This window comes from Artibeus jamaicensis, unplaced genomic scaffold (assembly GCF_021234435.1).
Source record: "Artibeus jamaicensis isolate MK-2021 breed Jamaican fruit bat unplaced genomic scaffold, CSHL_Jam_final contig_415, whole genome shotgun sequence".
Taxonomy (NCBI): domain Eukaryota; kingdom Metazoa; phylum Chordata; class Mammalia; order Chiroptera; family Phyllostomidae; genus Artibeus; species Artibeus jamaicensis.
The window spans coordinates 37,625,171-37,652,736 of NW_026521823.1; the positions used below are offsets into that span (position 1 = coordinate 37,625,171).

Below are 27,566 nucleotides of genomic sequence, written 5' to 3' on the forward strand. Positions count from 1 at the left end.
AAGTGTGGAAGCGGCCCAAGCGTCCATCAGCAGTTGAAAGGTTAAGCACATGTGGTCCATACATACGATGGAACATTACTGGGTCTTAAAAAGGAAGGAAGTTCCGACACGTGCTACAGAGTGGGTGAGCCTTAAGGACACTATGCTAAGGAAACATGCAAGTCTCGAAAGGACGAAGACTGTATGATTCATTCCATTTGTATGAGGTACCTAGAGATCCAGATTCCGAGACAGACAATCCAGTGGTGATTTCCGAGGGCCCTGGGGAAGGGGAATGGGGTGCGTAGGGAGTCTCAGTGTCACGGAATGAAAGGGGTTCTGGAGCTGGGTGGTGGATGATAGCACAATGAGAATGAATGTATTCAGTACTTACTGCTACCGAATCTTACATTTAAACATGGTTAACACCGTCAACTTTGTTATGTGTATCTTACCACCATAGAGAAAAACTGAAGGAAAAACAGGAAGGATTATGGTTCCGGTGCCAAGGTGCGTACACCCTCACAAGAGGCCAAACAGCTGAGCGGGAATAGTGTTAGGGAAATGCAGACTAAATAGAGGTTCACACTGCGCAGACACAGTCCATCTCACGAAGAAGCTGTCACAAGAGGCCATCACATACTTTCTTCCAATGCTTAAAATGCGTAGAGCAGAAGCCTTCCATTCCAGCTCGCAGAACAAATGTTTGCACTGAACTTGACCTGGTGGCACCTGCCCCTTCTCTGGCTTGAAACCGAGAAGCCCTTCCGGCCCTGCAGATGGCGCCGGCGTCCGCAGTGCACCTCCAGACCCACAGGGGGCGCTCTGCCAGAACTTCACCGCCTCGCCCGCAGAGCCTGCCCACCTCCTCGCCAGCGCGCAGGCGCGCAGAAGCCGCGGCGGGCTGGTGGGAAGCATGGCGGCCTCCTCGCTGGGCGAGAAGGAGAAGGAGCGGCTGGCCGGCGGCTCGGGGGCGGCGTGCGGGAACAGCACGCGCGAGCGGCTGCTGTCTGCGCTGGAGGATCTGGAGGTCTTGTCGAGGTAAGGCGGAAGGCCTGGGGGGTCGGGCCGGGCTGGATCGGAGGACTGACTCCGGACCGGCCGGGCGGGGCGACTACCGCTGGGTTCGGGGTCTCGGCCGAGGAGGGAGACCCCGGCGCGCTTCCCGAGACAGGGCGTGGCAGTCGTGGCCGTAGCGTCCGTCGTCCTCCAGGGCTCCGAGACGGCATTCCCCCCGGTAGAGGACAGGTTAGTGATGACAGTGACCCTGGCACCCCAAGACTGTCAGAGCCGTAGCGGACCTTAGCGATCGCCGGGGCGAGTCCTTCGACGGCGACGGGAGAATGGAGTGACCGGCCGACTCAGGGTCAACAAAGAGTTGCTCCCTCGCTGCCAGCGGGGAAGACGGACGGGCAAACAGGGACGCAGCAGCCGAGTTTACCGGCTCCCCTTGGGACGCGGTCCCGGTCCCCCGGCGTCATCTGGGCCGGCATCGGGGGGAGCGGGGGAGGACTGGCCGCGTGGGACGAACGCGTTGGCCAGATTGATTCCCTGGGCGGCGTGTTACCGGAGAGCCGAGTACGCACGACGCGGGCCGGTGCCGGTTCGGGATGGCTGGACGCATCGTGCGCCGCAGAGGCGACAGTTGAGATCCCGCGTCCTCCTTATTCCCTCCTCCTTCGGCAGGGTCTAGACAGTGGTAGCCCCTCTTAACGTCCTCACGTTCACTCGGATGTTAAAGTGGTTTTGCTCAGATTTGACCTCTTGTTCCCATCCCCACAGTTGTACGTCGCCATCACAAGTCTTTCTTTCTTTCTTTCTTTCTTTCTTTCTTTCTTTCTTTCTTTCTTTCTTTCTTTCTTTCTTTCTTTCTTTCTTTCTTTCTATATATATAAAATCCATTATGTAAATATATATATAAATAGACATGGATTTGCTGTTCTGCCCATCCATGCACTCACTCATTGGTTGAGTCTTGCCTGTTCTCTGACCCGGTGGCCCCATCATAGATCTTACTTAATGTAGCCCCCCAACAGCTCTAGTTGCCTTCATGCATCTTCACTCTGTTTTGTCCAAGGGCAGAGAGCTGTCTTTTTAAAGGGCATCTCATTTCACTTCTGCTTTGAAGTATCTGTCAGGGTCCCATTGCCCCATGAGCTCAAGTCCATATTCTTCAGCTTAGTGTGTGATAGATGAAGCCCTTCTCCACTGTTATTTACCGCCGCCTCCCTCTACCCCCACGCCCCTCAATGCTGCCTCCCCCAGGCTCCCCAACCTCTAGGAGGGCCTTGCCCTCCACCTACAGCTTGATCGATCCTTCATTCATCCTGCTCAGCTATCCCCTTTTCTGCAGCCAGCATTCACTGACAGCTTTGGAATAAACTTTATATATTGTGTGACCAATCAGCATTTTATCTGCTGCGATTTAGTCCTTGCCACAGCGAGCATGACTTACCAGATTACTAGGTCAGTACACCAAGAAATGATGTTATGGAAGCACACAGACAGCACAAGTTAAATAGGGCTGAGTGGTAGCGTCAGGTAGCAGTTGTGAAGCTGTTCCGTCCTGCGTAATCTCTGAAAAATCTCATCTCTCAGCAAGTTTGGAATATTACTGCCAGTCACCCTTTCCTGCTCTGTATACTAGTTTTCTTAAAGGATTGGCATCTCTACTAAATGAGCTTTCTAGACAGACAGGATTTTATTACAGTATGCAAGACTCCCTTTTGTCTGATACCTGTTTGGTTAATGTAAAAATTTCAGTCATTCCCTGGCCAGGTGGCTCGGTGGGTGCATCGTCCCACACAGCCAAAGGTTTGGCTTGCAGACGGTCCAAATGTAGAGTTTTCCGAGCAGAAACCCCTGATGCTTCCGCTGCCAGTTCTAAGCCTGGTTTCTTTAACGTGAAGTGAGGCGCCCTCTGCCGGTGTCTTCGGGCAGATCTAGCGGAGCGTTCTGACTTCCCCCTGGTTCTCACCTTGTCCTTTTCCAACCTCTGTGCAGTCTTCCCGAGCATGTGCCTGTGGTTTTTACAGAAACAACTTTTCCATTCACTCACAGTCACATTTCATTGCTGTTGATGTATGTGTTGGATATTGATTTATACAATTACTGTAACAAGTAAAACTAATAAGTCTGACAACACAGCTGGCGAGAGTGTGGTGCAGCTGCTGGGGGTGGAGTGGGAGGCAGTAGCCATGCGCTGGGGGCCGTGGATGCTGTGAAAGCTGCGGGGCTGGTGGCGGTAAGCCGAGGGGGCCTCTCATGTATTGACTTTGCAAAGGTTTGGGGTTTTTTTGTTTTGTTTTTTAACTTTTTCATTTTTTTTAAGGGAACTTATAGAAATGCTGGCAATTTCAAGAAACCAAAAGTTGTTACAGGCTGGAGAGGAAAACCAGGTAAGTGACTTCCTTTTTAAGGAAGTACCAAATCAGTACCTTTCAAAACAGTACCAGATCAAACCATAATTTCTGCAAGTTTCCAATTTACTTTGTGTGAGAACAGTAAAATCGGACCTTTCTAAGTTACTCATCGAAACTTTTAAATGGATACCTGTGTCATTTCGGTAGGGAGACTGTGCTCCAGAAAACAGTTGTCAGGGCTTTCGAGGTGTTGTTTTCTGTTACAGTTCTAGTTCCGGTCACACAGTTGTTCATTTTTATCTTTTGAATCAACCGACAAAGCCTTGTTAGATGGAGAGGAAAACGGGTTCTGGAACCCAGAGGGTCAGCCCTGCATTGTGGGCTTGCTTTGGCCAAGGCAGCCTGTCGGAGAATGGAGGTGGAAGAGCCGAGAGTGTTAGTGAAGGTTACTGGCTTTGTGGATGCTGAGTTTACGGGTTGATTTCCTTTTCTTTATGCTTTTCTGGGCTTCCTAATTTTCTTCAGTGAACACGTTTTTTTCTGGTTTAAAACTTTCTTTCCTTTATTTTTACTGTTGACACTACGACAGATGTCCCTGTTCCCCGCCTTTGCCCATCTCCACCCAGCCCCCACTCCCCTTTCCCCCCTGGTCACCCCACACCGTTAGCGGTGCCTGTGTATCACGCATGTATGTTCTCTGGCTGATCCCTTCCCCTCGTGTCATCCAGTCCCCGCTCTCCCCCCTCCCACCCTCACAGCTGTCAGTCTGCTCCATGTGTAGATGCCTCTGTCTGTTTTGTTCGTCAGTTTAGTTTGTTCATTAGATTCCACAAATGAGTGAGATCACATGGTACTTGTCTTTCTCTGACTGGCTTATTTTCACTCAGCATAATGCTCTCCAGGTCCACCCCTGCTGTCGCAAAAGGTAAGAGGTCCTTTTTTATGGCTGCATAGTATTCCGTTGTGTAAATCTACCGCAGCTTTTTTATCCACTCCTCAGTTTTGGAAGATTGTATGTTTCTAGGGGTTTATGTATTTCTTCCACATTGTCCAATTTGTTGGTATGTAGTTGTTCATAATATTTTCTTACAGTCTTTGTATTTCTTTGGTGTCGGTTGTTACTTCTCTTTAAATTTCTATTGTATTTATTTGGGTCCTTTCTCTTTTTTTCTTGGTGAGTCTGGTTAAAGGTTTGTTGGTCTTGTTTATCTTTTCAAAGAACCATCTCTTGGTTTCACTAATCTTTCGTGTTGTCTTTTTTTTTAGACCCTGTGTCATTTAATTCTGCTCTGATCTTTATTATTTCCTTCCTTCTGCTCACTTCAAGCTTTGTTTGTTGTTGTTTTCCATTCCTTTAAATGTAAAGTTAGATTGTTCGGAGATTTTTCTTGTTTATTGAGGTAGGCCTATAATGCTGTGAATTTCCCTCCCTAGGATTGCTTTCACTGTGTCCCTTAGGTCTTGGATTCTTGTGTTTTCATTTTCATTTGTTTCAAGGTAACATTTGATTCCTTCTTGTTAGCCCATTCATTGTTTAGTAACTTGTCATTTAGCCTCCATGACTTAGTGTGTTTTTTAGTTTCATAACATTTGTGCCCAGAGAAGATGGTTTCATGCAAATCCTTTGTGGCCTGAAATGTTTCTGTGGAGAGACTGGCTGACAGTCTTATGGGAGCTCCCCTGTAGGTAATTACCTGCTTTTAAGATTTTCTCTTTGTCTTTAACCTTTGGCATTTTAATTACGATGTGTCTTGGAGTGGGCCTCTTTGGGTTTATCTTGCTTTGGATTCTCTGTGCTTCTTGGACTTGCATGCCTTTTTCCTTCAGCAGGTTAGAGAAGTTTTTGCTCATTATTTCTTCCAGTAGGTTCTCAATCCCTTGCTTGTTCTCCCTTTTCTCCCCTTGTACTCCTGTGATGCAGATGTTGGTAAGCTTCAAGTTGCCCGCCCACCCCCCCACCAGCTTCCTTAAACAGGCCTCATTCTTTTTCATTCTTTTTTCCTCTTGCTGCTCCATTTGGGTGTTTTTTTCTAACTTCCAAATTGCTGATTTGATCCTGTGCTTCAGCCAACCTACTTTTTATTCTTTCCAGTGTGTTTTTCATGTCAGGCATGGTATATTCTTAATTTCCTACCCGTTCTTTTTCTTGGTTTCTGTGTCCTTTCTCATGCTGTTGTAGTTCTCACTAAGTTCCTTGAACAGCCTTGTAACCATTACTTTGAACTCTGCGTTTGGTACGTTGCCTGCCTCCATTTTCTTTAGCTCTTTTCCTGCAGATTCCTCCCATTTTTCCCTTCGGGGCCTGCTTCTTTGTCTCCCCATTTGGGCTGTTCGTACTTGTTTCTGTGTATCAGATCTGCTGTGACTCGCAGTCTTGGTGGGGTGGTCTTATGTAGTAGGTGTCCGGGGGACCCAGTGGTGCAGTCTCCTTGATCTCCTGAGCCAGGTGCTCTCGGACCATCCCGTGTGTGGGTGACTTTGGTCCTCCTGGCGTGAGCGAGTCTGGATTGCCGTGGGCCTGTGGGTGCCCAGGCCCGCCCTCGGGCTGGCGGCCTGAGAGGCCCGACCCTGACCGTGGCCTGTGAGCTGCTGTGCTGGTACAGTCTCAGTGCGGTACAGACGTAACTACTCAGCTGGTCTTTAGTTGGTTATTCGGGGTGATTGTTCCCTGGTTTAATTGTATTTCCAGTTTGGTCCTGGAAAAAGGTGGGTGCAACATCCACCCCTACTCTGCCACCATCTGGAAAAATCTCTCCTGGTTCAAAATGTTTCATAGAGGCTAAATTTCATAGTATGGGGGTGGGGGGGTGCCACCATCTTTTTAAAAGCTTTATAGGAGAAAATAGGAAGGATTAGCCTTTTTAAAGATGTCGTACAGAAGACAGTGTCTGGTAAACCTCTTCTCCCGACCCCGTACCCCGTGATTATCTTCATTTCGCTTCACATCGTGTGTCCAGGGCGGAGCAGCCTGATGCAGTCGGCACAGAGGGGCCTGGACTGGTTCCTTGGAGGACGAATTCTCCCAGCGGGAGGGGGGACCAGATGAGGCTACAGGTTGAAAAAAGAGGGGGTGCTAGGGTGGGGTTTTTTGTTTTGTTTTCAGAAAAAGAAAGAACCTAGAGACAAATGTGTTACTAGAAGAATCTCAGTTTCAGATGCTTTATTAATAAATAGCATCTGTGATTAATTTGTGGTTAATTATGAATTTACACAAAAAGAGCAAAAAGTGAAATGCGAGTTTTGACCTGGTTCCCAGGCACTTAGTGAGCCAGGCGCCCGGGCTGCTCGGGGCTCCACCGAGACCTGCACAGCCCCACTCGCCTCCCGCACACCGTGTGAGAGCAGGCAGTGCCGGGAGTCGAGTTCTGTACTGAGTGCTGTGAGTTCCTGTACGGTGTGCATTAAGACTGTTTAGTGTCTGTGGGGTAGCCCATGTGAAAACTGTCTGACCGCCATGCTGTCTTTATACTTGCATACGTGTGGACTTCTGAAGTTAGAAGGGACCTTCGTGGCCTTCCAGGTAACCTCCCGTGAGATTGCTTCAGGGTGAAGGAATGAGCTAAAAGTTCATGGACAAGCAGAACTAGATTCCAGTTCTTCTGACTTTAGTTGAATTATGTTCTCTACTCAACAATAAAATCTAAAGAAAATTTTCCTACTCTCTGGTAGCATATAAAAAATAGGTCAAACTGTGTAAACTTCTTACAAGTTGTCATGGAAATAATGTGTACTGCTCACTTTGGTGTATGATTTCTTCTAAATAAAGCTTTTATGGAAACGGAAACCTAGTTCTCCTGTGACTCGAGAAGAATGTGGATTATAGGCCTGTTAGGTACACTTCGTACAGAACACACTTCCTGGAGTTAAGTAATACAAGTTTTCGGTTCAGGGTGAGACTCAGCCTGTTGCGTAGCTCACAGAAAGGAGAGGAATTAAATAGCAGAAGGAGCTTGGGAATGCATCTGTATTTCTCCATCTTTAACAAATTTATGGTCATATTTTTAAATTGATTCTGAATTTTTATAGCAATTTCCTGTGGGATACATTACTTCCTATTACGCAGTAAAATAGGGGTGTTTAGGTCAGATGGCATCTCCTGTAGTGGGGGGGTGATGACTCCCCTCCATTGAGCTTTCCTATGTGTGCTTGGTGTGCATGACATCACGAGTCCTCGCGCCAACTCTGAGTGCCCAGGTGCTGCTGTTCCACCCTCTTCCCAGTGAGAAGACAGACTCAAGGGTCAGGTGACCTTCCCCTGTCAGGCTGCTAACCCATGAGAGCCTAGAGATTTGAACCGGAACTTTCTGCTGCTTAAACTTCACAGTTATTGCCAAAATTGATTTACTGTGTTTTGAAATCACCCTTTTATCCCATTAGAGAGGACTAGGCATTAAGTCACAAGTTCTACGTGACAGTTATACTTTTCTGATATTAGTGCAAATATGTAATAGTGAAGGATTTTTTTTTAAGTTCTTGTTGCCAATGAAAATCACCTCAAGTACCAGAATTTAGGGGAACCTTCACTGCATTATGTTTTCAAGGATAAACAAATTTTTTCTTCCCTGGGAGATGAATAAACTAATTCCCTTTGGCATACTGCTAGTTATGAAAGAATAGTTTTGTTTTGTATGAAAGAATAGAGTATAATTACAAAAAGAAGAAAATCTTAATCTGTTTCCCAGAGTAATTACAAATAGGCTATTTTTATTTTTAATAAGGATTAAACATATCTGGAGGTGTTAAAATTTTATGTCCCCACATTAGCAGGTGGAATCTTTGTTTCATTGGAATGTGCTTTTTAATATTGTTACCTCCTTTAATCAACTGTTGTTTCGCAGGTGCTGGAGCTGTTAATTCACAGGGACGGGGAATTTCAAGAACTGATGAAACTGGCATTCAATCAGGGGAAAATCCACCATGAGATGCAAGTTCTAGAAAAAGAAGTTGAGAAGAGAGACAGTGATATCCAGCAACTGCAGAAACAGCTGAAGGAGGCTGAGCAGATACTCGTGAGTTGGCAGTCGGGTCATTTAACAGGGATATTGTTTACTTAGTCTGTTTTTATAAAGACTTTTAACTCATTTATTTTTAGACAGGGAGGAAGGAAGGGGGGAAAAGAAAGGGAGAGAAACATCAATGGCAGAGAGAAACATGAGCCAGTTGCCTCTTATTATGCACCCCAACCAGCGGACCAAACCTGCAACCCAGCCGTGTGCCCTGACTGGGAGTTGAACCCAGGGACCTTGCAGGATGACACCGAGCCCACTGAGTCACACCAGTCAGGGCTATTTAATGTATTTTTGAGAAATAAGTCTATTATTAATATTTTGAAGTGGCAGAACTTGATTTTCCAAGTCTGAAAGTGACAACTTGTCATTTCGGTTTAATGAATGGCTGTTGTCATTTTCTTCATTTCCTGTTCCAGACAGTCCCATTGCGGTTGAACCACATTTTTATTATTTAAAGATCACATAGTATTGAATTATAGAAATAGGAAGCTTTACTCATGTCCTGAATCAAGTAGTAGTAGTTAATACTTTAAGTCTTTACTTTAGTTATAAAAATCTGTCAAAATATGTACCAACTTTATAAGTAAAAATTACGTCACTTAGTTTCCGTCCTACACCAGGTGGGGTCAGGGTCATGTCAAGGGCTCTGCTTTCCCTTTCCCTCCTCGTGGCTCCCGTTTTGAAGAGGCAGTTTATCTGCCATCAGTGGCCCAGTTATTTCACTAAGTGCGAACTGATGTCATTGCTGCGCGGCCTTGCAGACACAGCTGAGTTTGAGTCTCACACGGACCAGGCGTAGCGGCCTCCCCAGCCTGGTAAAGCTCTTCAGAATGTCTCGGGAGGGGCTCCGGTACCCAGGGGCCAGAGAGGTTCAGGGCGATTAACCACTTCTGCTAGAGAAACAACCCCAAGTAGATATTTCTTTAAAAATATATAGTCAATCTCGTTTTCATTAGGAAAGTAATACTTTTTTATTAAAAGATATTCAGAAAATGCAAGAAAGTAGGAGAGAAAGAAAGGGCCTTTAGTCCCACTGCTCCGGGACAGCCACTGTTCCCGGTTCGGTGCAGAGCCGCAGTCCCAGATGCGTGCATTTCTCACCGAATCGTGATGAGCAGGGTGCCGACAGACTTTGTTACTCTTTATTAACACTTACCCATTTTTCCCATAATTATATCCTCGTTTAATTTTCTAACTTTCTGATACAAATAATGCTGTGGTAAATACCCTTCCAGAAAAGCTTTATGCCCTGTGCATTCCTGATTGTATTCTTTAGGCTAAGTTTTCAAACCTGTAAGCCCTGAGCCAAAGACAGGCGCCCTGGGTTCCTCTGTAGACGCCGCGGCAGCCGGCAGTCAGCGGGCACTCGTGCGCCCGCCAGGCCCCGTGCTCCACACGCCACGTGCGTTATCTCGGTCTGCACAGCGATTCTGGGCGCCGGCACCCTTTTCTCATTTTAAAGCTGAAGAAACCGAGATTTTAAAGGACTTCCTTGCTCAAGAAGGGTGAAAAGTAGAGATGGCATTTAACCCTAAATCTCCCCAGTGCCGTACTCTTAACCACTGGGTTTGGTCGAGGGTGCGTGTGCCAGGCTCCCCCCATTTACCCATAGTGTCTGTGCCTTTGTGGGGCCCACAGCAGGCAGTGAGCTTGGGCGTGGTGGTGTAAGGGAGTGAGAGCGTCCACCCCGGGAGATACCTTGTAAATGACAAGGATGTCGAGGTATTTTATCCTCGAACGAGGTGAAAGGATAGTGGTTCGTGGTCCGTATCTCTTCTCTGTGATTGGAGACATAAAAAAATCGTTGGTGAACAGTCCAATCTGTGCAGTGTTTCCAACAGCTAATTTGGGAATGAAGACCCATTCGGGAATGTGTTCCTTTCCTTAAGTGTAAGGGTGATGTCGGTGACACTGAGCGCTGTTTCAGAGTGCCGCACGTGAGCTCTGGGGGGTTCCAGACTGGATATTGGTTCTGCAGGATAAACGGTGTTGTGAATTAAGGGAAAACTGTGCCTGGTGTAGTTAAGAATAAACCGTCTTTCTCTTCAATGTTCTTTAGGCGACAGCTGTATACCAAGCAAAAGAAAAACTGAAATCAATAGAAAAGGCAAGAAAAGGTTAGTATGCTGAATGACCTGAAAAAATCCAACTGTTAGTCTCAAGAAACTGACGACAGTGTTATTAGCGATCATGTGCTGCTGTCCGAAGGTTCTGATTAATTTTCACTGTAAACAGTCTGTGTCTCCTGGCGCTCTGCCTGTGCATCACATCGTTTTTCAGGTTATAGGCGGCAGTTACGTGGGGCCAGTTGCGGCTGTGGCCCCGAACGTGTAATAGAGACAGTGGGTCTGCAGAATCGCTGGGGGAGAGAACGGCAGGCCGAAAGCAAGCAGGAGTTGCACTGGGTATGAGAGTCAGGACAGAGATGGGCAAATACCCGTGGTCCACCTCAGTGGGGCTAAGAACCTCACGGAGTCGGAAGCACGGCTTTGGGGCGTGTGCACGTTCTGCGGACCGTGGCCAGCTCACCCTGTGCTGCTCTCTGTCCCACGGGGGCCCTTCGTGTGCCTGCTGGGGTCAGTGGCAGTGACAGGTCTGCTTACTTCCTCCCAGCAGCCTGTACTTCGTGGTCTCGACTTGTCTGACTTTGCTCTTCTTGTTTCAGAAAGCCACTGGTGATACTTGGTACATGTCCTTCCGGACTGTTCTTAGATCTATAAAACATATGTACCAAGAACAGTCTGCATACAAAGATGTGCATGTATTCTAAAAAGTCAGGTTAGGCTGTCCATACTGTTCTACAGCTTACTCTTCCCAGTCCGTGAGGATGTAGTGAATGTCTTTCTCCTCCGGTCAATGCCGAGTGGCAGTGTGCGCCGCTGCCCTGGTGGTACGGCAGGCGGGCCCCTCGCTGCCCGTGTGTGCTGGCTGCTGCCTCCAGAAGATCCTCATTGTCGGGGGAGTTAGGCACTGAGGTCCCTGAGCGCTGCCACGTGGCATCCCAGAGTTACTGCTTTGGTCACGGCAGCCGTATGTCTCGCTCTTGAGCTTACCTATGATTTAAGTTTACGATGTACACGCAGATACCAGGGAAGGCAGGTGACGCAGATCGTCTTATCTTCAGGTGACGTAACATTAAGTACCGTATGTGGCGGCCTCGAGCATGTTTAAACCCGTGTGTCCTTGACTCCTGACTCGCAGGCGCCATCTCCTCGGAAGAAATCATTAAGTACGCGCACAGGATCAGCGCCAGCAATGCCGTGTGCGCCCCGCTGACCTGGGTTCCCGGTAAGGACGCTCCTCTCTCTACTAGATTGATGCGGCTCTGAGGATCCTTAGGTGACTGTGCGCAGAAATAGGGGAAAAGAGTTAGATGTGGAATGCATTTAAACATAGAACGTGTGTAAATCTATATATTTTCATATCTTTAAAGTCATAAGAATACAGCTCATGGGTTTTATCAGTTTGGATTTCTACAGTGTGATTGTTGCTATGGACTGTGTTTGGTTTCTTTTTTTTAAATAATAATCAATTAAAAAAATAAATTAAAAAGTAATAATTTTTAGAAGTACAATATATGATGATTCTAAAGCTATAGATTTATGTATATTAAAACTCCAGCTGGTTAGAAGCCAACTTCTGGAGCCAGTAGGATTTCCACGAAAGTCCCAGCCTGGGACACAGACAGTCCCGACCCCTGGTGGCAAAGGTGAAGCCCTGGGCCCCCGAGGCACACGTGCGGGGCCGGGAAGAGCCAAAGCCAGAGCCAGAGCAGGACCGACGGCAGAGGGGCCGCGGCCACGGCCGAGCCACCAGACGGTGGACGGACCATTTGCGGGGGACAGCCGTCTCAGCTTCAGTAACTCCCGGTGGTGTTTCAGTGCTTTTGCCATAGTAAAAAAACTAAGGGTAACTACACTGTTTGGGCTGTAACAGGAAGTTTGTGAGAAATATTACCGAACAGTTGGTCCAAATCTGGCCAAGATTTTATCAACCCCAAACGCTATTTAGCCCGCTTTTGTGGTCGGAAGTAACGACCACTGGCTCCCGCTGCCCCGCACACCAGAAGGTTGCGGTGGGGTCCCAGCTGCGGGTCCCCAGCTGCGGCAGCTTGAGAGGCGGCTGGTCAGCGTTTCTCTCACTTGCTGTTTCTCTCCCCCCCCTTTCCTCCCTCCCTCCCTCCAATCAATCAGTGTATCCTCACTTAGTAGCAGTTGATAAGATGACCTTTGTATTCCAAAACTAAAAATACAGATTGAGTTTTTCAGAGTGAACCAAGGAAAACCAGTACTTCAGGGGAGGCATGAATACTTAGTCCCGTGTGATTAAACTAAAAGTCCTCTGTTTTCGGGTATTTTTTAGGGGACCCACGGAGACCGTACCCAACTGACCTGGAGATGAGAAGTGGGTTATTGGGCCAGATGAACAACCCCTCCGCCAACGGCGTGAACGGCCACTTGCCTGGGGACGCACTGGCCGCAGGCCGCCTGCCAGGTGTGTTAGCTGGGAGGGCGCCGGCCGCGGGGCCGGCCCACCTCGTCCTAACAGCGAGCCCCCCGCCCGCTTATTCCGCTCTCTGCTTCCTCTGGTTCAAAGGCAGTTCTAGAGGAGGTTACGAAATAGGGTAAACTGAGTTTTCTCCTCATTCATGAACGTGCCATTTTCCTCAGGCTTCTCTTTTATCATATCTATTGTTCTAAACATAATTTTTTTAATTGTGAAACATGCTGCATAAACAGTAACAAATACATATGTTCGGTTTAAAGATTATAAAGTAATGCACTCCTGAAAGACCCCCAACTTAACAAATGCATAAAAACCTTCTTACAGGCTTTTAATGTTAAAAATAGCACTTCTGTGAGACTTGGTCTATCCTGAGCTTCAGCCTTCCTCGGGCTTTGCACGTGGGTTTGTGCTGTCGTTTTAGGTACCTAAGGTTCCCCTATTTTACCTGTTGTAGAAGTGGCTTGTTTGATTTGGTAGAACATTTAGAAAGTTAAGGAGAAAGCCGCCCTGTTCATCAGCCACTTTTTGGTTTTTACCCGTGTCCTTGCTCCCCCGGAACATTCGCACTGTTGACAGCGTGCTCCGGACGACGCAGCCGGGGCCTCCCCACACACTTGTTTCCCCGGGGGCCCCTCACTGTGTCCCTGGGCTCTGTGCCCCGTCACGGGAGGAGCGGCAGCCGCCACCTCCAGGAGCAAGGCAGGGTGCCCAGGGTCCCCCCACCCCTGCCTGAGGACTCCGCTCACGTCGTGACGCCCTTGGTACAGGGGCTGTTGCCGTGGCCCCTGGACGGCAGAGCAGTTCCGTGACGGGTCACAGGCCAGGGCCGGCAGGCAGGAAACGACCCACTAGAGTCCCAGGAAGACTCACCAGAAGGCCACACTTGGGGGAGTGGTGAGACTTGCCGGGAAGCCGTCCTGCGGGGTGCCGCTGAAAATGGCCAGGGGGCAGCAGCAGGTGTCCAGCAGCTGGGTGCCACCGAGTCAGGGGAAGCACGGGGTCCCAGAGGAGAGGCCCTCCAGTGTCCTCTACTGACCAGGCTTAGTATTGCAGCTGCTGGCAAGGGAGCCATGGTCTCAGTGTTTCGGGGTCCAATGAGAAGAGTGGATCCGAAGGTCAAACCGCAGTTTAAACTTGTAATTTGCAGTACAGGTTATATTAGCTACTTACATGTGTAAAGAACACACAGAGCTTTCCCAGACGGCGGTGGAGTAGGTGGATCTTGTGCTCACCTGCCGGACCAAACTGGGGTGACTCCCGGAAGCTGCCAGGCCGACACTGCACGGCATGGGGCTCGCTCACAGGCTGTGATCGGGGTCGGGCCTCCCAGGTCGCGTCTCCCGACACCTGCGTGGAGGAAAGGGGCACCTAGAATGAGACGGTCACGGGGAGAAATGCTGTTCTGATGTGCGCCTCTCCCCCTCCAGACGTCCTTGCTCCGCAGTACCCCTGGCAGTCGGGTGACATGGCCATGAACATGCTGCCGCCCAACCACAGCAGCGACTTCCTGTTGGAGCCGCCGGGGCACAACAAAGAGAACGAGGACGACGTGGAGGTGATGTCCACCGACTCCTCGAGCAGCAGCAGCGACTCCGACTAAGCAGCGTCAGGGCTGCACTGCTGGGGGGGGGTTCTCGAAATGGCAGCCACCCGGCGGGACGAGCTGGGCGGTGCTGGATGTGGTGGGGTTGCGCCCCGATGAAAGATCACAGTGGACTTTCTTTTAAAGCAAAGATGTTTTAGTTCCAAGTCGTTCGGTGACTATTTAGAGGATAATCAAAATGGACTCTTGGGGGAAGAGGGTTCAGTGCAGTCCAGCCTTGCCCTGCTCCCTTCCAGCTGGGTTGGGCTTGCACGCAGTCGTTCGGGGGTGAGATTGGAAGGAAACGACCCGTGTCCCTATCACTAGTAGGCCTCCTGGAATTATCTAGAAGAGGCGGCGGATCACGGAATGTGCACCACGTCGATATAGCAGCAACCCTCACTGAGAGTGAAGGCTGTGCCCGGGGCGGGTCACTCGGTGGGTTGGGGTGTGGTCCCCGGTCAGGGCACACGCACACGCGAGAATCGACCGGTGAGTGTGTCAGCAAGTGGAAGAGCAACTTGGTTTCGCTCCCCCCCACCCCAACCTCCTTCCTCTCTTTAAAGTCAACAAAGAGAAAAAGTAAAGGTTGTTGGCTTCTGTTAACAGAAACAGGAGAAATTGCCTCAACTTGTACTACTTGTAATTTCTGTAAATAAACTAACTTATTTGTACTCCTTATACTGTTATCTTTGGTGTAGTTTAGAAAATTGTTTCTGTAAATCTAGTTGCATCTTACACGTATGTCACTGGTAGGACTCTAGCGCGTGACTGAACAGGATGCGCTACGTACCGCTGGACTGGCCATCACACCTGGCAGGTTTCTCGAAGGCTCACACTGCCATTCTTTATCTTCTAAAAGATGATAACCTTTTACTCATTTATAAGTAACAAAACTCATGTTAACACAAGTAACTTTCATGAAAAGTAACCATGAAAGAAAAACAAGAGGCACTGTCTCCCGTTTTCACACATTTCTTTAATGTCTGGTTCACGCCAGCAGAAGAGGGCTGGACTCACGCCTGCTTCTGCCTTCATTCTGTGACATCACAGGCCACGTGGCCTTGGGAAGACGGCTCTGTACACCCTCGGAGTACAGTGCGTAACGTACTCCTTGAACATTTTCCACCAGCACTGCCCGGAGGGTGCGGCTGTACTGAGAGAGAAAAGAAACCGCAATGCTAAGGGACTTTGTGGATAAAATGGAGTTGTTCTGGAACACAGACACTCCCTTCCGACCGGACCCTACTCTGCCCTTTTCAGTCAGGCTGTCTGGTCCCCCCGCAGGTGACCCCCTCTGTAGCCCCGCAGGTGGTCCAGGTCCTCTTTAAACGGGTCGTAGCCTTGCTCCTTCAAACCGCGCAGCGCCCAGAAAAGCTGGTCCAGTGGAGGAAACTCTTCCCAAGGAACCCACTCCCAACCTAAAAAAGAGACACCACAGCTATTTAGTTGAAAGGAAACAAAGGTTATTCGTTTTGGCAAATTAACCTAAACTTCAAAAATTAGTTAAATTTAAAAAGGTTTTTAAACTGTGGCACTGACGAAAGTGCCACAGCGGAGCGTGGCTACACAAAGGGTTTCGCGTTTAGAATGACGATTGGAGAAGATGGTAGAGACCATTTAAAACATGCTGTTACTTGAACACGAAGCCGAGTGTACAAGGCCCACTTTGTGGTAAAACCCGGACTTCGTGGGATTCAATTTCCATCCGAGTGTTGGGCTGAACAAAGTGCACAGAACTGGACGTACTGGAGGCCACACTAAACTAACGGCAGTTTCCTCACCTACAAGGAAGAGCACGTTTCCAAGCTCCCCTCCGTCTCAACACAGTAATGGAAGCTGCTGCACACAGAGGAAAAAATACTGGGTGCCAAATACACAGGGGAGTCGGGTTTTTTTTGAAAAATCTATGGAAGCAAGAAAGATGTAAGGGGGTCTCTTAGTTGTAAAATACATGAAATCCTAGAGAAATCAACTCTGTTTTGGTGCTAGTAACCTTGGGGCATATAAAATCACACTGCTTGATACTAGGGAATGGGATTTTCTTTGGTGATTTAAATGTAAATCGTGGACTTGCGGCCAAGATGGAGGCGTAGGTGGAAACACTGTGCCTCCTCCCATAACCAAAATTGAGGACAACAAAGATTTAGAAACAAAACCACAACCAGAACAGACAGAAAACTGAACTGTACAGAAGCCCAACAACCATTCAACCAGACGGGTAAGGGGGGGCGGAGCGGGGTCCTGGCAGGAAAAAATGGTGGTTGGTGGGCCCAGGGCACAGGGAGGAAAGGAGCAGACCCAGTGAGACACACAAGGCGGCTGGCTGACCACGGTCAAACATCCCCGTGCAGGTAAACCAAGCAAAAACGGGCAGCGAGACAGACTGCACAACCCAGGGCCCCAGCGATGGGAAATAAAGCTTAAAAGCAGCAATTGAAAAGGTGCCAGGAGAGGCTCCCAGCCTCACAGGAGAGTTTGTTGGAGAGACCCACAGGGTCCTAGAACGTGCACAAGCCCACCCACTCGGGAACCAGCACCAGAAGGGCCCAACTTGCTTGTGGGAAGCGGCAGAAGGAACTGAAATACGAGCAGAGCAAGCACCATTGTTCCCTCTCTGGCCCCGCCCCCACGTACAGCATCACAACCCAGTGACATACAGGTGGCCCTGCCCTGGTGAACACCTAAGGCTCTGCCCCTCATACGTAACAAACACAACCAGACAAAAAAATGTATGGCTCAAATGGAAGAACAAATCCAAGCCACAGAGCCAATTCTTTTAAGCAACCAAGAGATAGCCAACCAATCAGACACACAGTTCAAAACACTGGTGATCAGGATGCTCCAGAACTGGTTGGTTTTGGTCACAAATTAGATGAAAAAATGAAGGCTACACTAAGTGAGATGAAGGAAAGTACGCAGGGAACCAATAGTGATGGGAAGGAAACTGGGACTCAAATCAATGGAGTGGACCAGAAGGAAGGGAGAAACCACCAAACAGAAAAGAATGAAGAAACAAGAATTCAAAAACATGAGAGGCTTAGGAACCTCCAGGACACCTTTAAACGCTCCAACATCCAAATTCCAACGCCAGAAGGGGAAAAGGAAGAGCAACAAATGGAAAACTTATTTGAACAAATAATAAAGGAGAACTTCCCCAATCTGGCAAAGGAAATAGATTTCCAGGAAGTCCAGGAAGCTCTGAGAGTCCCAAAGAAGGTGGATCCAAGGAGGAATACACCAAGACACATCATAATTACATTAGCCAAGATTAAAATGAAGGAGAGAATTCTAGAAGCAGCAGAGATAAGGGGATAGTCACCTACAAAGAAGGTCCCATCAGACTGTCAGTGGATTTCTCAAAAGAGACCTTGCAGGCAAGAAGGGGCTGGAAAGAAGTATTCCCAGTCATGAAATCTAAAGACCTACATACAAGATTCCTCCATCCAGCAAAGCTATCATTTAGAATGGAAGGGCAGATAAAGTGCTTCCCAGATAAGGTCAAGTTCAAGGAGTTCATCATCACCAAGCCATTATTACATGAAATGTTAAAGGGACTTATCTAAAGAAAAGGAGATAAAAAAGATGAACAGTGAAAGGATAGCAAACTCACAGTTATTAACAACTACACCTACTAAATTAAAAAAAACTAAGCAAACAACTAGAACAGGAGTGGAACCACAGAAATGAAGATCACATGGTGGGTTAGCAACAGGGGAGTGGGAGGAGGAGAAGCAGGGAGAAGGTACAGAAAATAAGTAGCATAGACGGAGGGGAGAAAATAGACAGGGGGAAGGGCGAGAACAGTATGGGAAATGTAGAAGCTAAAGAACTTGTGACACATGGACATGAACTAAAGCGGGGCAATGTGGGGGGAGGGGTGTGCAGGGTGGAGGGGAATGAAGGGGAGGAAATGGGACAACTGTAATGGCATAATCAATAAAAGATGTTTTTTTAAAGTAAATTGTGAAAGCACAAATGCCCATGACAAGTGAATGTATAAATATAAGATGTACATTCCATGCTTTAAGCATGTTTCTTTATGACTACATGAACAGACCTATGTGTAAGTACCGTTTCTGCCATTAACGAATTCTCTCCCTATAAAACACAGGTATGTAGTTTACTCTGGCAAGGGCGGGGCAGAGAATCATGAAACTGGAGTAAGTTCAGGAAGGGCTGATGACCAACTGTGACCACAAACTAACACACGCACACACGCACACAAAGGGGAGAGACTGCCCCATGGAGGGTGGGAAGGTGCTGAACTGAGTCTCAGGAGAGCTGTAGGTGAAGTTGATCCCATCTCCTAGAAAAGGAAGTGTCTGGCAGACCCCCTAACGATAAGCAGATGGTTGGGTCGGACGGCTGGAGGGAGGCTGCACTAACGGGAAAACGGCAGCAGGACTCCGAGATCCAGGCCCCGGTGACCATGGGGCAGACACTGCATCTCTGCATTACAGAGAAAGCAAAGCCTCATCACTCCATTGCCTTGGTCAGGATGCAACTGGTTATCAGCCAGAGCTTTCAACTGGGGGAAAGTAAAAGTGATTTCTGCTGTATTATTACTAAGGAATGCAGAGAGGAACAGGTGATTCTGATCAACTCTGACCTGGTGCTAGTGACCTTGGGACTTACAAAATCACGCCCCCTGACTTGAGATTATTAGCATGTCAGAGGCAACAAAATGAAGATGGACACGCTCAAAAAAGTTATACAAATGAAAAAAATCACAAAGCATATAGAAAATACTGAAGATCACTACATTCTAGCCTGACAAAGTGGCTCACTCAGTTGTCCTGTACACAAAAAAGGTTACAGGTTCAATTATCCGTCACAGCACATCCCTGCACAATGGGTTCAACACCCGGGGCAAGTATGGGAGGCAACGATCGATCGATCAATGACTGTCTGTCTGTCTCTCATCAATAAACATGTCCTCAGATGAGGAATATAGTAAAAAAATTACTATATTCTAGGGGAAAAAACAACCCATACGACAATGTAGTAGCAAAAACTCTTACTACAGAACTTCATAAAGCAGAAGAGTGATCTCTTAGAAGGTCATTTAACGGGCCGATCCGGCTGCCGTACTGCAGAACCTCAGAGACAGGTTTGCTCACACCTCTTCCCCTGCTCCCTCTTCACCCCGTTCTGACACTGACTACAAGCCAGGCCCACAGTGTCAGCCCCGAAGAGTCAAAGATGAGTGAGCCCAGATCCCTGCTCTCTGTAGGCCCGTTAAAGGGGGAGAAGCATGACATGAAGTTGAACGGGTACGCTCCTCTGAGATGCCTTCTGAGCATCAGAGGAGAAAACCGGACGGCCACTAGAGGGTCTGCAGCTCAGGAGGGCGGGGTGAGACGTTACGGTGTGGCCCAGGGCTCGCCAGCTCACACCCCCCAGCACCAGCAGGGCAGGAGGACTGAGGACACAGAGGGGCCTGCCGGGTGGATGAAGCTCGTCAGCTCAGGGGGGCCTTCGGTGCTCCCTCCCCTGCCATTCCAGACTCGGTCACATCCATCTCTTCTAGTCTCAGGGTGTCCTGCCCGCAGGACAGAGGAAGGAAACCTTCTTTCAAGCTGAGGGCCCTGTGACAGCCATCTGTGCCGATGACCTGAACACGTTACACCTCAAAACAGGGTTTACACATTCAGTTCCATGCAATCTATGGTGCTTCACAAACAGTAAATAGTCCTACCAAAAATGCTAATATGGAAATAGGTATATTTACATTTCAATTTAATATTAAAAGGCCAACTAATCAACTGATTCTCTCCACAGCTTGCGAATGTCGAGACTATTGGTTTTTGTTTTTCACTGTTGACATCCTGGCCTCTCTCCTCCCCAGGCCCTCGTTTTATCTGGGATACTTAAATATGTCAGAGGTAGGGGGACTTGCACAGAAGACCACCAACGAACCGGGCACAGTTCTTACCTACGTCTCTGGCCTTCCACTCCTTGAGGTGAGAACAATTTTAATTTACCCTAGGCCAACTGAAGGCCTTTGGATATTTTGGGGGTACTGCTTCGTGTGATAAATAATATAAGAAATACACCCCTTTTTCCTGGCACAGAGTTCCTGAGCCCTCTGTAATTTCCTAAGTGGCAGGCAGAGATGAGAGAAGCATCTTTTTTACCCATAACACACCCCTTTCAACCACACCTGGGTTCATGCTAATGAGAGGACTGGTGGCCAGGGACCCCTAGACAGCTTCAGGGTCGGGGCTGGTCACCAGGGAGACCAAGGCATGAGTACAGGGTGGGCACTTTCAGCCCCACCTTAGGGGAAGAAGGGGAAACTGACACTGAGTCAACCACCAATGGACGGTCATGTGATCCAGCCTAAGTTCCGTGGGGGGAACCTTAGCAACCGCCCCACACAACTCAGCCTGGAGAGCCTCCAAGTCGGTGGGCACAGCCAGACGCTGGGAGGGCACAGAAGCGCCGCACCCCTCCCCCGCCCCCCGCCCCGGCTGTGCCTGAGTTTTACATCCTTCGCAATAAATGGGTAATGTAAATGAAGTGTTTTTCTGAGTCCTGTGGGCCATTTTAGCCAGTTGTTGATCCTGGCAAAGGGGGCTGTGGGAAGCCCAATGTATAGTCACGTGATCAAAATTACAGGAGGCCAGGCCTTCTGCAGGGCGTTGAAAGTGGGGGCAGCCTGTGCGCCCCAGCTCTTAGCTTTTGGGACCTGAGGGCGACTCTGCACAGGCAGGGTCCGAACTGAACTGCCTTACAGGCCAGCCGGTGGGTTTTTGCAGAGCTGGAGAACTGGCTGGTGCAAGGAAAAACCCGCCCATTTGGCACCTGCGGTGTTGTGAGTAGAACCGCTCAACCTGCACGCACTCCGCTAGTTCGGGTTAGGGGATTCCAGGTCATGAGCCGGACACCACGCTGGAAGAGCCCTGGAACTGCGGTGCTGTTACCGGCCAGCGTCTGGCACCCCGGTTGCCAAGAAGCACCTTTCACCACTTAGGCAGAGTGAACAGTAAACAGAGGCAGGGAGGAGGAAGGAGACGGGTCCCACACGCTAACTCAGCGGTCCTGCGGCTGGTCTGATAATATGCTGGTGTTCCAACATCACAAGAGACACTATGTTAGCAAGAATGAGGAAAGTCCTTGGAATTCTATGTAGCGTTTCCACTGTCTGGGAACGAAAGCCTTGAAACTGTGCTTTCATCCCAGGGCCTGGAATGCGGGGGAGGGTCCCCGGTGCCCAGAGAAAGAGCCCATAAAACAACTTTGGTTAGTTATCTACCTCTGGTCACTGTTTTACGAGGGGGTCCTGGGTGCTTACAGAAAGAGCCCATAAATAACTTTGGAAAGTGCCCCAACTTTAATTAACTGCCTCCTGTCACGTATTTGTTTTACAAGATGAACAAATGGGGTCTGGAGCGAGATAAGGATTCAGGCTAACAGACCCCCACACATCCCTAAGTCTGGGTATTCACATCCCCCAGGACAGCTGGCACGGCACTTACCCATCAATCAATAGGTGACTTTTTTCCTCCTAATCCCACCAACTACATGAGTCCTCAGAACAAAGGTGTCTGTGTGTGTGTGTCTGTCTGTCTCTCTCTCTCTCTCTCTCTCTCTCTCTCTCTCTCTCTCTCGGTGCTCTTGGCTCTCAGGTCACTGGTCCTCTGGCCACCTGGCCTCAGGCCCCCCGGGGGCTTGCCCCCCTGGTCTTCAGCCACCCTGCTTTCTGCCCTGCTTTGCCCTGAAACTCTGCCTTTCACCCCTCACTCTTCCTAGCCCTGTTCATTCTCTTCCCTGGAACACATCACTAATAAACTGACTTCACAGTAATGCATTTGCTGATCTGTAATCCTTTACAGGCGTCAGCTGGAAGAACCAGGTCTCTCCTGTCAACAGTTATTCTATTTAAAACATTCATATGACTCAAGAGACCTTTGGGCAGAACACACCCTTGGGTTCACTCAATCGAACCACCTCTGAAACAGTCAGACGTGATTTATTCGTTCTGTGCGCGGCACTTCCTCCAGATGTCTGCCTACATGGCCCCTCCCCGAGGCCCCGCCGGCCATGCACACCACTCTCTTACACGGCGTTTTCCTCCTCATCCCAATCGTCACTGGCACAAAATACCTGCTGATCGGCTGCCTTTCCCACTGTGAAAAGGTCAAGTCCAGGAGGGCAGGGACTTCACTTATACCCCACTGGTTCTTCAGTGCCTGCGAGACCAGTGCCTGGCACACAGGATTCGTTGAATGAAAAGGGCCTTCCATGTTAGAAGAGAAATGAAATATTTACACGGTGGACCCAGTATGAGGCCACTTGAGTAAAGTCTCCCAAGGCAAATAACCTAGTCATCAAGTTTGCTATTTTCCCCTTCAGCGCCTCTTCTGTTTACGAAACTTGGAGCGAGATGATACAGGCCGAGCACTGAGAACAACGCTTAACATGGAGTAAATAATAAAGACCAGTTCCTGCCTGCAAGGCCTTCAGAGCGCCCCCTTCCGCACGGGAGGTGACACACCACTGCTGTCGGGCTGATCACTCCCGGTAAGAGGAAGTCACTGCCTCTCTTGCACAGGTGAGAAAACTCAGGCAGGCACAGTAAATGTTTTGTTCAAAAGCAGAGTTTGTAAAAAAATAAATAAATAAGCTAAATACTCACACCAAAGCTAACATTTACTGCTTACTGTGTTCAGTAGGCTCCTAAATGCAGTAATTCCTCTTCCCCTCCAGTGACCCACGTGAGGCGTGTAACACAATATCCTTTCAGATGATATAGACTCTCCGCAAAAAGAAAAAAAAAGCATCATTACACATAAATCTCTTACTTTCATTTTTTTCGGGTTCGACATTCGTGGGTTCTGAGTCATAGGCCGTGTCCACCTCTCCTCTCATTAATATGGTGACATAATGGTAATTCTCCTTCTCCACGAAAGAGTTCACGACGGAGGCAAAGCGGACGTGCTTCAGGCGCAGGGCTGCTTCCTCCCAGGTCTCCCTCCGAGCGCACTCTTCCCAGCTCTCCCTGGAGAACGGAAACACTCCGCTGTATCCGATTCCATTTATTTACCTTATTTTTTTTTTTGCCAGAAGTTCTTGGCGAGAAACTTCTGGTGGAAAGCAAAAGGGACTGTAATTGGTTCATGCTGTAAAACAGTGACTCCAACCCTGCCTCACACACTCAGCGTCTCCCGTGTCTAGTCATCTGGAGACGGATCGTGAGCCTGGAGCCAGCTCAGCACTAGTTCCGATGCCTGGACGCCGTCAGCGGCCAGGACCACGGACGGCGGTTCGGCCCGGTCTGTTCCCGGCACAGGCTGCGAAGCCAGCCAGACGCAGGTTTGAGTGTGAATTCCATCCCTCTCTACCTGGGGCAAGTGAAAAGGGAATAATGTATTAAAAAAAAAAAAAGAAGAATGTTAGTGTCCCACGGACTTGCTGCATGTGTGTCAGGAAGGGGCTATGTCTTTTCCTGCAGCCTCAGAATTTCAAGCCAAGCCTCACAATGGAGAACAATTCCTCCAAATTCCCAAGCGGACAGAACAAGGGCAGACGGAGGCCGCATGAACTTGAGGGCCTGCTGAGGCGGCCAGAGCGCCCGCCCTGCCCGTGCACACAGAAAGTCGGGAGGTCCCTGGGAGGCAGGAAAGCTGGGAGTTTTCCGCCTGGTGGGCATGTTTCCCTTCCTCCTGATGTGGGGCCAACTCTGCCCCCAAACCAGGAGAATTAGTCCTAGAGACAGGGTGCGACTCCCAAGGAGACACTGGCCGTGCCGCTGCCCTGCTGAAGACGTGCGTGACGAGGTGCGAAACTCTTGGCCCTCATCAACGCATCACAGTAGAGGTGTCGGGAGGGCGACAGCTCTTGGACGGGTCTGAAACGTGTCCCTCGGTGCATTGGGATGCTTGTCCCTGCGGAGGTCACAGCTGATCTGAGACATACAAAGCCTTTCCTTAAATACTGTTACATACATCAGGTGCATAGGTTCAAGGTCATGTCTGGCTGCGCAGTTGGACATGACTAATGTTACACCACAATGTTTAAGCCATCAGTTTGGTTATAACGCATATTTTATAAGAGTGTGTATCTCTCACATACACACGACCTCCGCAGGGTTGTAAACACAGAAGCTGCTGCTCATTCCCACTTGGGACACCTGGAAGGAAGGAGACTGGCCAGAGCTGCCCACAATGGTTGAACGAGGAAAAAGGGCAGCAGCGAAGGCATTATTCCCACTGCGGATTCCTTTGGGGCCAGGCAGACTGCTGGGGACCCCAGCAGAAAGAAAATGCAGGGTGGTGTTCTAAAAGCAGGAGCCAGCAGAGGGGGACCAGTGCCACCAGGAGTCAGTCCCCTGCGTCAGGGAGCTGTGCAGAGCGGAAGTCCCTGGAAGGCTTCCAGATGACCACCAACCACACCCAGGAAGCCAGTGCACGTGTGCATCTGCTCCCAGCAGGCACCTGCGGATGGAACAGCAGCACCAGGCTGTGAAAGGCTCGCGCCTCCTCCTTCCCCGACACACTGCAGACAGAAGGAGCCCAGATGCAGGGAGAAGAGAAGAAGGTGGAGAAAGCAAAACAGCAGCCCGCCCGTCCTTTCTCCTCCACAGGAGAGAGAAATGCTCGGAAGTGGATCATAACAGCCAAAATGTGATTTACTTTTATAATCAAGAGACAGGAAAATAGAATTTGCAGGAAACATCGTAGAACAGCAGCAATGGGAAAGACAAACCTTGTTTGAAGATAATGGAAGGAGAAACTGAGGCCATTTCCTGTTTCCCATTGAATGTAGCCCACCCAGTATACCAATTACGTACAGAAAAGGCTTACACGTGAAGAGCTTAGCACACAAAATACCTAACACTCAGCAGAAAGCTCACTGAAGTTCAATGTTGGCTCTTATCAGTCGATATTTGGCCAAGACTCCAACATCACCTTGTGTTATTAAGAATGCTATCACCAGCCTTTGCTCTAGCAATTACACACGAGTTAGACTAGTGCTTCGTTTGTGACCCAAGGTTGGCTAATGCCCACCGACAACTGACACCCTAATACGGCGTGTCTGTACTCACAACTTGCTCCTTAGTCTAGATATTTATTAACTGATGGCTCATCTTAATTCCCTGAAAGTGATAAACTGACTGATGCTTCTTAAGGTTCTGAACACTGTCCTGGTGCGTAGCTCAGCTGGTTAGAGCGACCTCCTGATACACTAAGGTTGTGAGTTTGATTCCCAGTCAAGAGGACACGTACCAGAAGCAACCGGTAAATGCATCAGTAAGTGAAACAACAAATCGATGTTTCGTTCTCTCTCTCCCCCTCCACCTCCTCTCTCTCTCGAAAATCAACTTAAAAATATACGGATTGTTAAAAAATAAAAAATAAAGTTCTGAAGACTTTTAAAAATCCCGTGTGCTAAAAGGTCATAAGAATCCCATAGTTTATAAAGAACAAAGTCTGATTAAAAGGCACTTCTAACTACCACTTTATGAGAAATGGATGGACGGAATTCTTCAATGTAGCCTGGGGGGAAGGTGGGGAGGGGTTAGGGTTAGAGATTTTAAAAATTAACCATAGGGGACACGTGCTCTTCCTCTGATCACAATTGGTGCAAAATAGTAAAAAGACACTTTTGGGACAATTGGGGAAAATGGCACAGGCTGGGTATGACATTAAAGAATATTTTGTTAGGTGTGAAAATAGCGTGGCTGTGTTTTAAAAAGTTTATTACTGGTACATACTTAACTGTTTCGGGTGGTATAACAGGATCTCTGAGATTCCCTTTGAAATGGTCTGGAAAACAAGGGGTGTGTGTCTCTGTTGGGGACAGCAGTAGAGATGAGACATGAAGAAGCCGAGTGACGGGTTCAGAAGGACTCACTATGTCCTCTACTTTGATGTATATTTGGAACTTTTGATACTAAAGGAGAAACCAGCACTGGGTCTGAATGCTTTACATGCCGTCTGTCTATTAACGCGAACGGTACTCTCACTTCAGAATGCACCTTCCAGCCCGAACCCAGGCAGACCTGCCTCTTAACTGTTCAACTTTCTCTGTCAGTCTGATAGATATATCCTCAAATCACAGAATGCCAAAGCAGAGGCCTTGCAAAGATTACTTCGTCTTCCTTCCCCATTTTAAAGATGGGGAACTGAGGCTCAGAGAGTTTCACTAGCCCCGCAACGGGACCTATGCGGGCAGGCACTAGAGTAAGAACACCTGCGTGCGTTTAAATCACCAGGAAACCTCGAAAATCTCTTAACTGACCCCGCCGGACTGCTCGAGGTTTACAAACACTCCCTTTGCCTCTTTCCTGCATAAGCACTAAGAAAAACACACATCACAAATCAACCCCCAGCCGCGGCACGGCAGACGCGGAGATGCAAGGACTGAGTGGGCGAGAGCACCCTTCCTCCACCCTGGTCCAGCTCTGCACCCGCGGTCGGCCGGCGCCCCGCCGCGCGGGGGCCCGAAGGAGGCCACAGAGGGAGCGAGAAAGGAGGCAGCGTCTAGCTGGTCCTACCGCGCGTTCCGCCCCATCCCCCCACCCCCCGCTCGGCCGCGGGGGTCCGCTTACCCGAACTCCAAGTGACCCCCAGGAAGTTGGAAACTGCCGGCTCCGAAAGACCCTTTCCTCTTCCCCAAGAGGACGCAACGAGGATGCACGCAGCTAGTCACCACCACTCCCACCCCAACCCCAGGCCGCCGCGCTCGCGCATCCAAGCAGGCGCTCATTGCGCGGATGGACGCGACGAGCCCAGGCGTCCTGACGTTAGCTCCGCCCCCAAAGCCGCCACCAATCGCGTCCTGAGCCGGCGCGGGCTCCGCCTGCCTCCGAGGCTGACTTTGGTACTTGGCGCCCGTGTCTGACTTGGTGTCAAGCTCACCGGAGCTGGGGCCGGAGTGGTTCCAGCTTGGGAAGCTGGGTCCTTCCCAAGCTCTCCAAAGGACCGCGTGCCAAGGGCTTCGTTTTTTCTAATGGCACTTACTATTACGCTTTTAACATGTCTTTACTCGCAGCTCCTTTCAAACGATGCATTCCCCAGCCACCTGCTTGAACCAACCTGTGCCTTCGCACACCCTATTGTTCCTTTGATCTTCTCCACCACAGTGACGTCATTCCACTAGAGCGCAAGTCAACGGACA

The 27,566-nt window shown here is 49.1% G+C and overlaps 2 protein-coding genes across 7 annotated transcripts; one reads left to right on the forward strand and one right to left on the reverse strand.

Annotated features, from left to right (window-relative positions):
- Positions 1-846: 846 nt before the first annotated feature.
- Positions 847-15,117, forward strand: MED4 (mediator complex subunit 4). The gene is made up of 7 exons (XM_037129639.2): positions 847-1,020; positions 3,311-3,377; positions 8,180-8,350; positions 10,410-10,467; positions 11,552-11,638; positions 12,713-12,844; positions 14,284-15,117. Exons 1-7 carry the CDS (start codon positions 896-898, stop codon positions 14,454-14,456), a joined length of 813 nt encoding a protein of 270 aa, XP_036985534.2. The 5' UTR covers positions 847-895; the 3' UTR covers positions 14,457-15,117.
- Positions 11,604-27,173, reverse strand: NUDT15 (nudix hydrolase 15). Of its 6 annotated transcripts, none has more exons than XM_037129598.2 (5): positions 26,998-27,173; positions 23,249-23,445; positions 14,089-14,203; positions 13,727-13,989; positions 11,604-11,693 (listed from the first exon to the last, which is right to left on the reverse strand). In XM_037129598.2, exons 1-5 carry the CDS (start codon positions 27,153-27,155, stop codon positions 11,686-11,688), a joined length of 741 nt encoding a protein of 246 aa, XP_036985493.2. In that variant the 5' UTR covers positions 27,156-27,173; the 3' UTR covers positions 11,604-11,685. The 6 variants fall into 6 exon arrangements, with proteins under 6 accessions (XP_036985493.2, XP_036985512.2, XP_036985485.2 ...); XM_037129590.2 differs by lacking the exon at positions 11,604-11,693 and adding an exon at positions 12,838-12,952; XM_037129617.2 differs by lacking the exon at positions 13,727-13,989 and having other exon boundaries at positions 11,616-11,693.
- Positions 27,174-27,566: the final 393 nt, after the last annotated feature.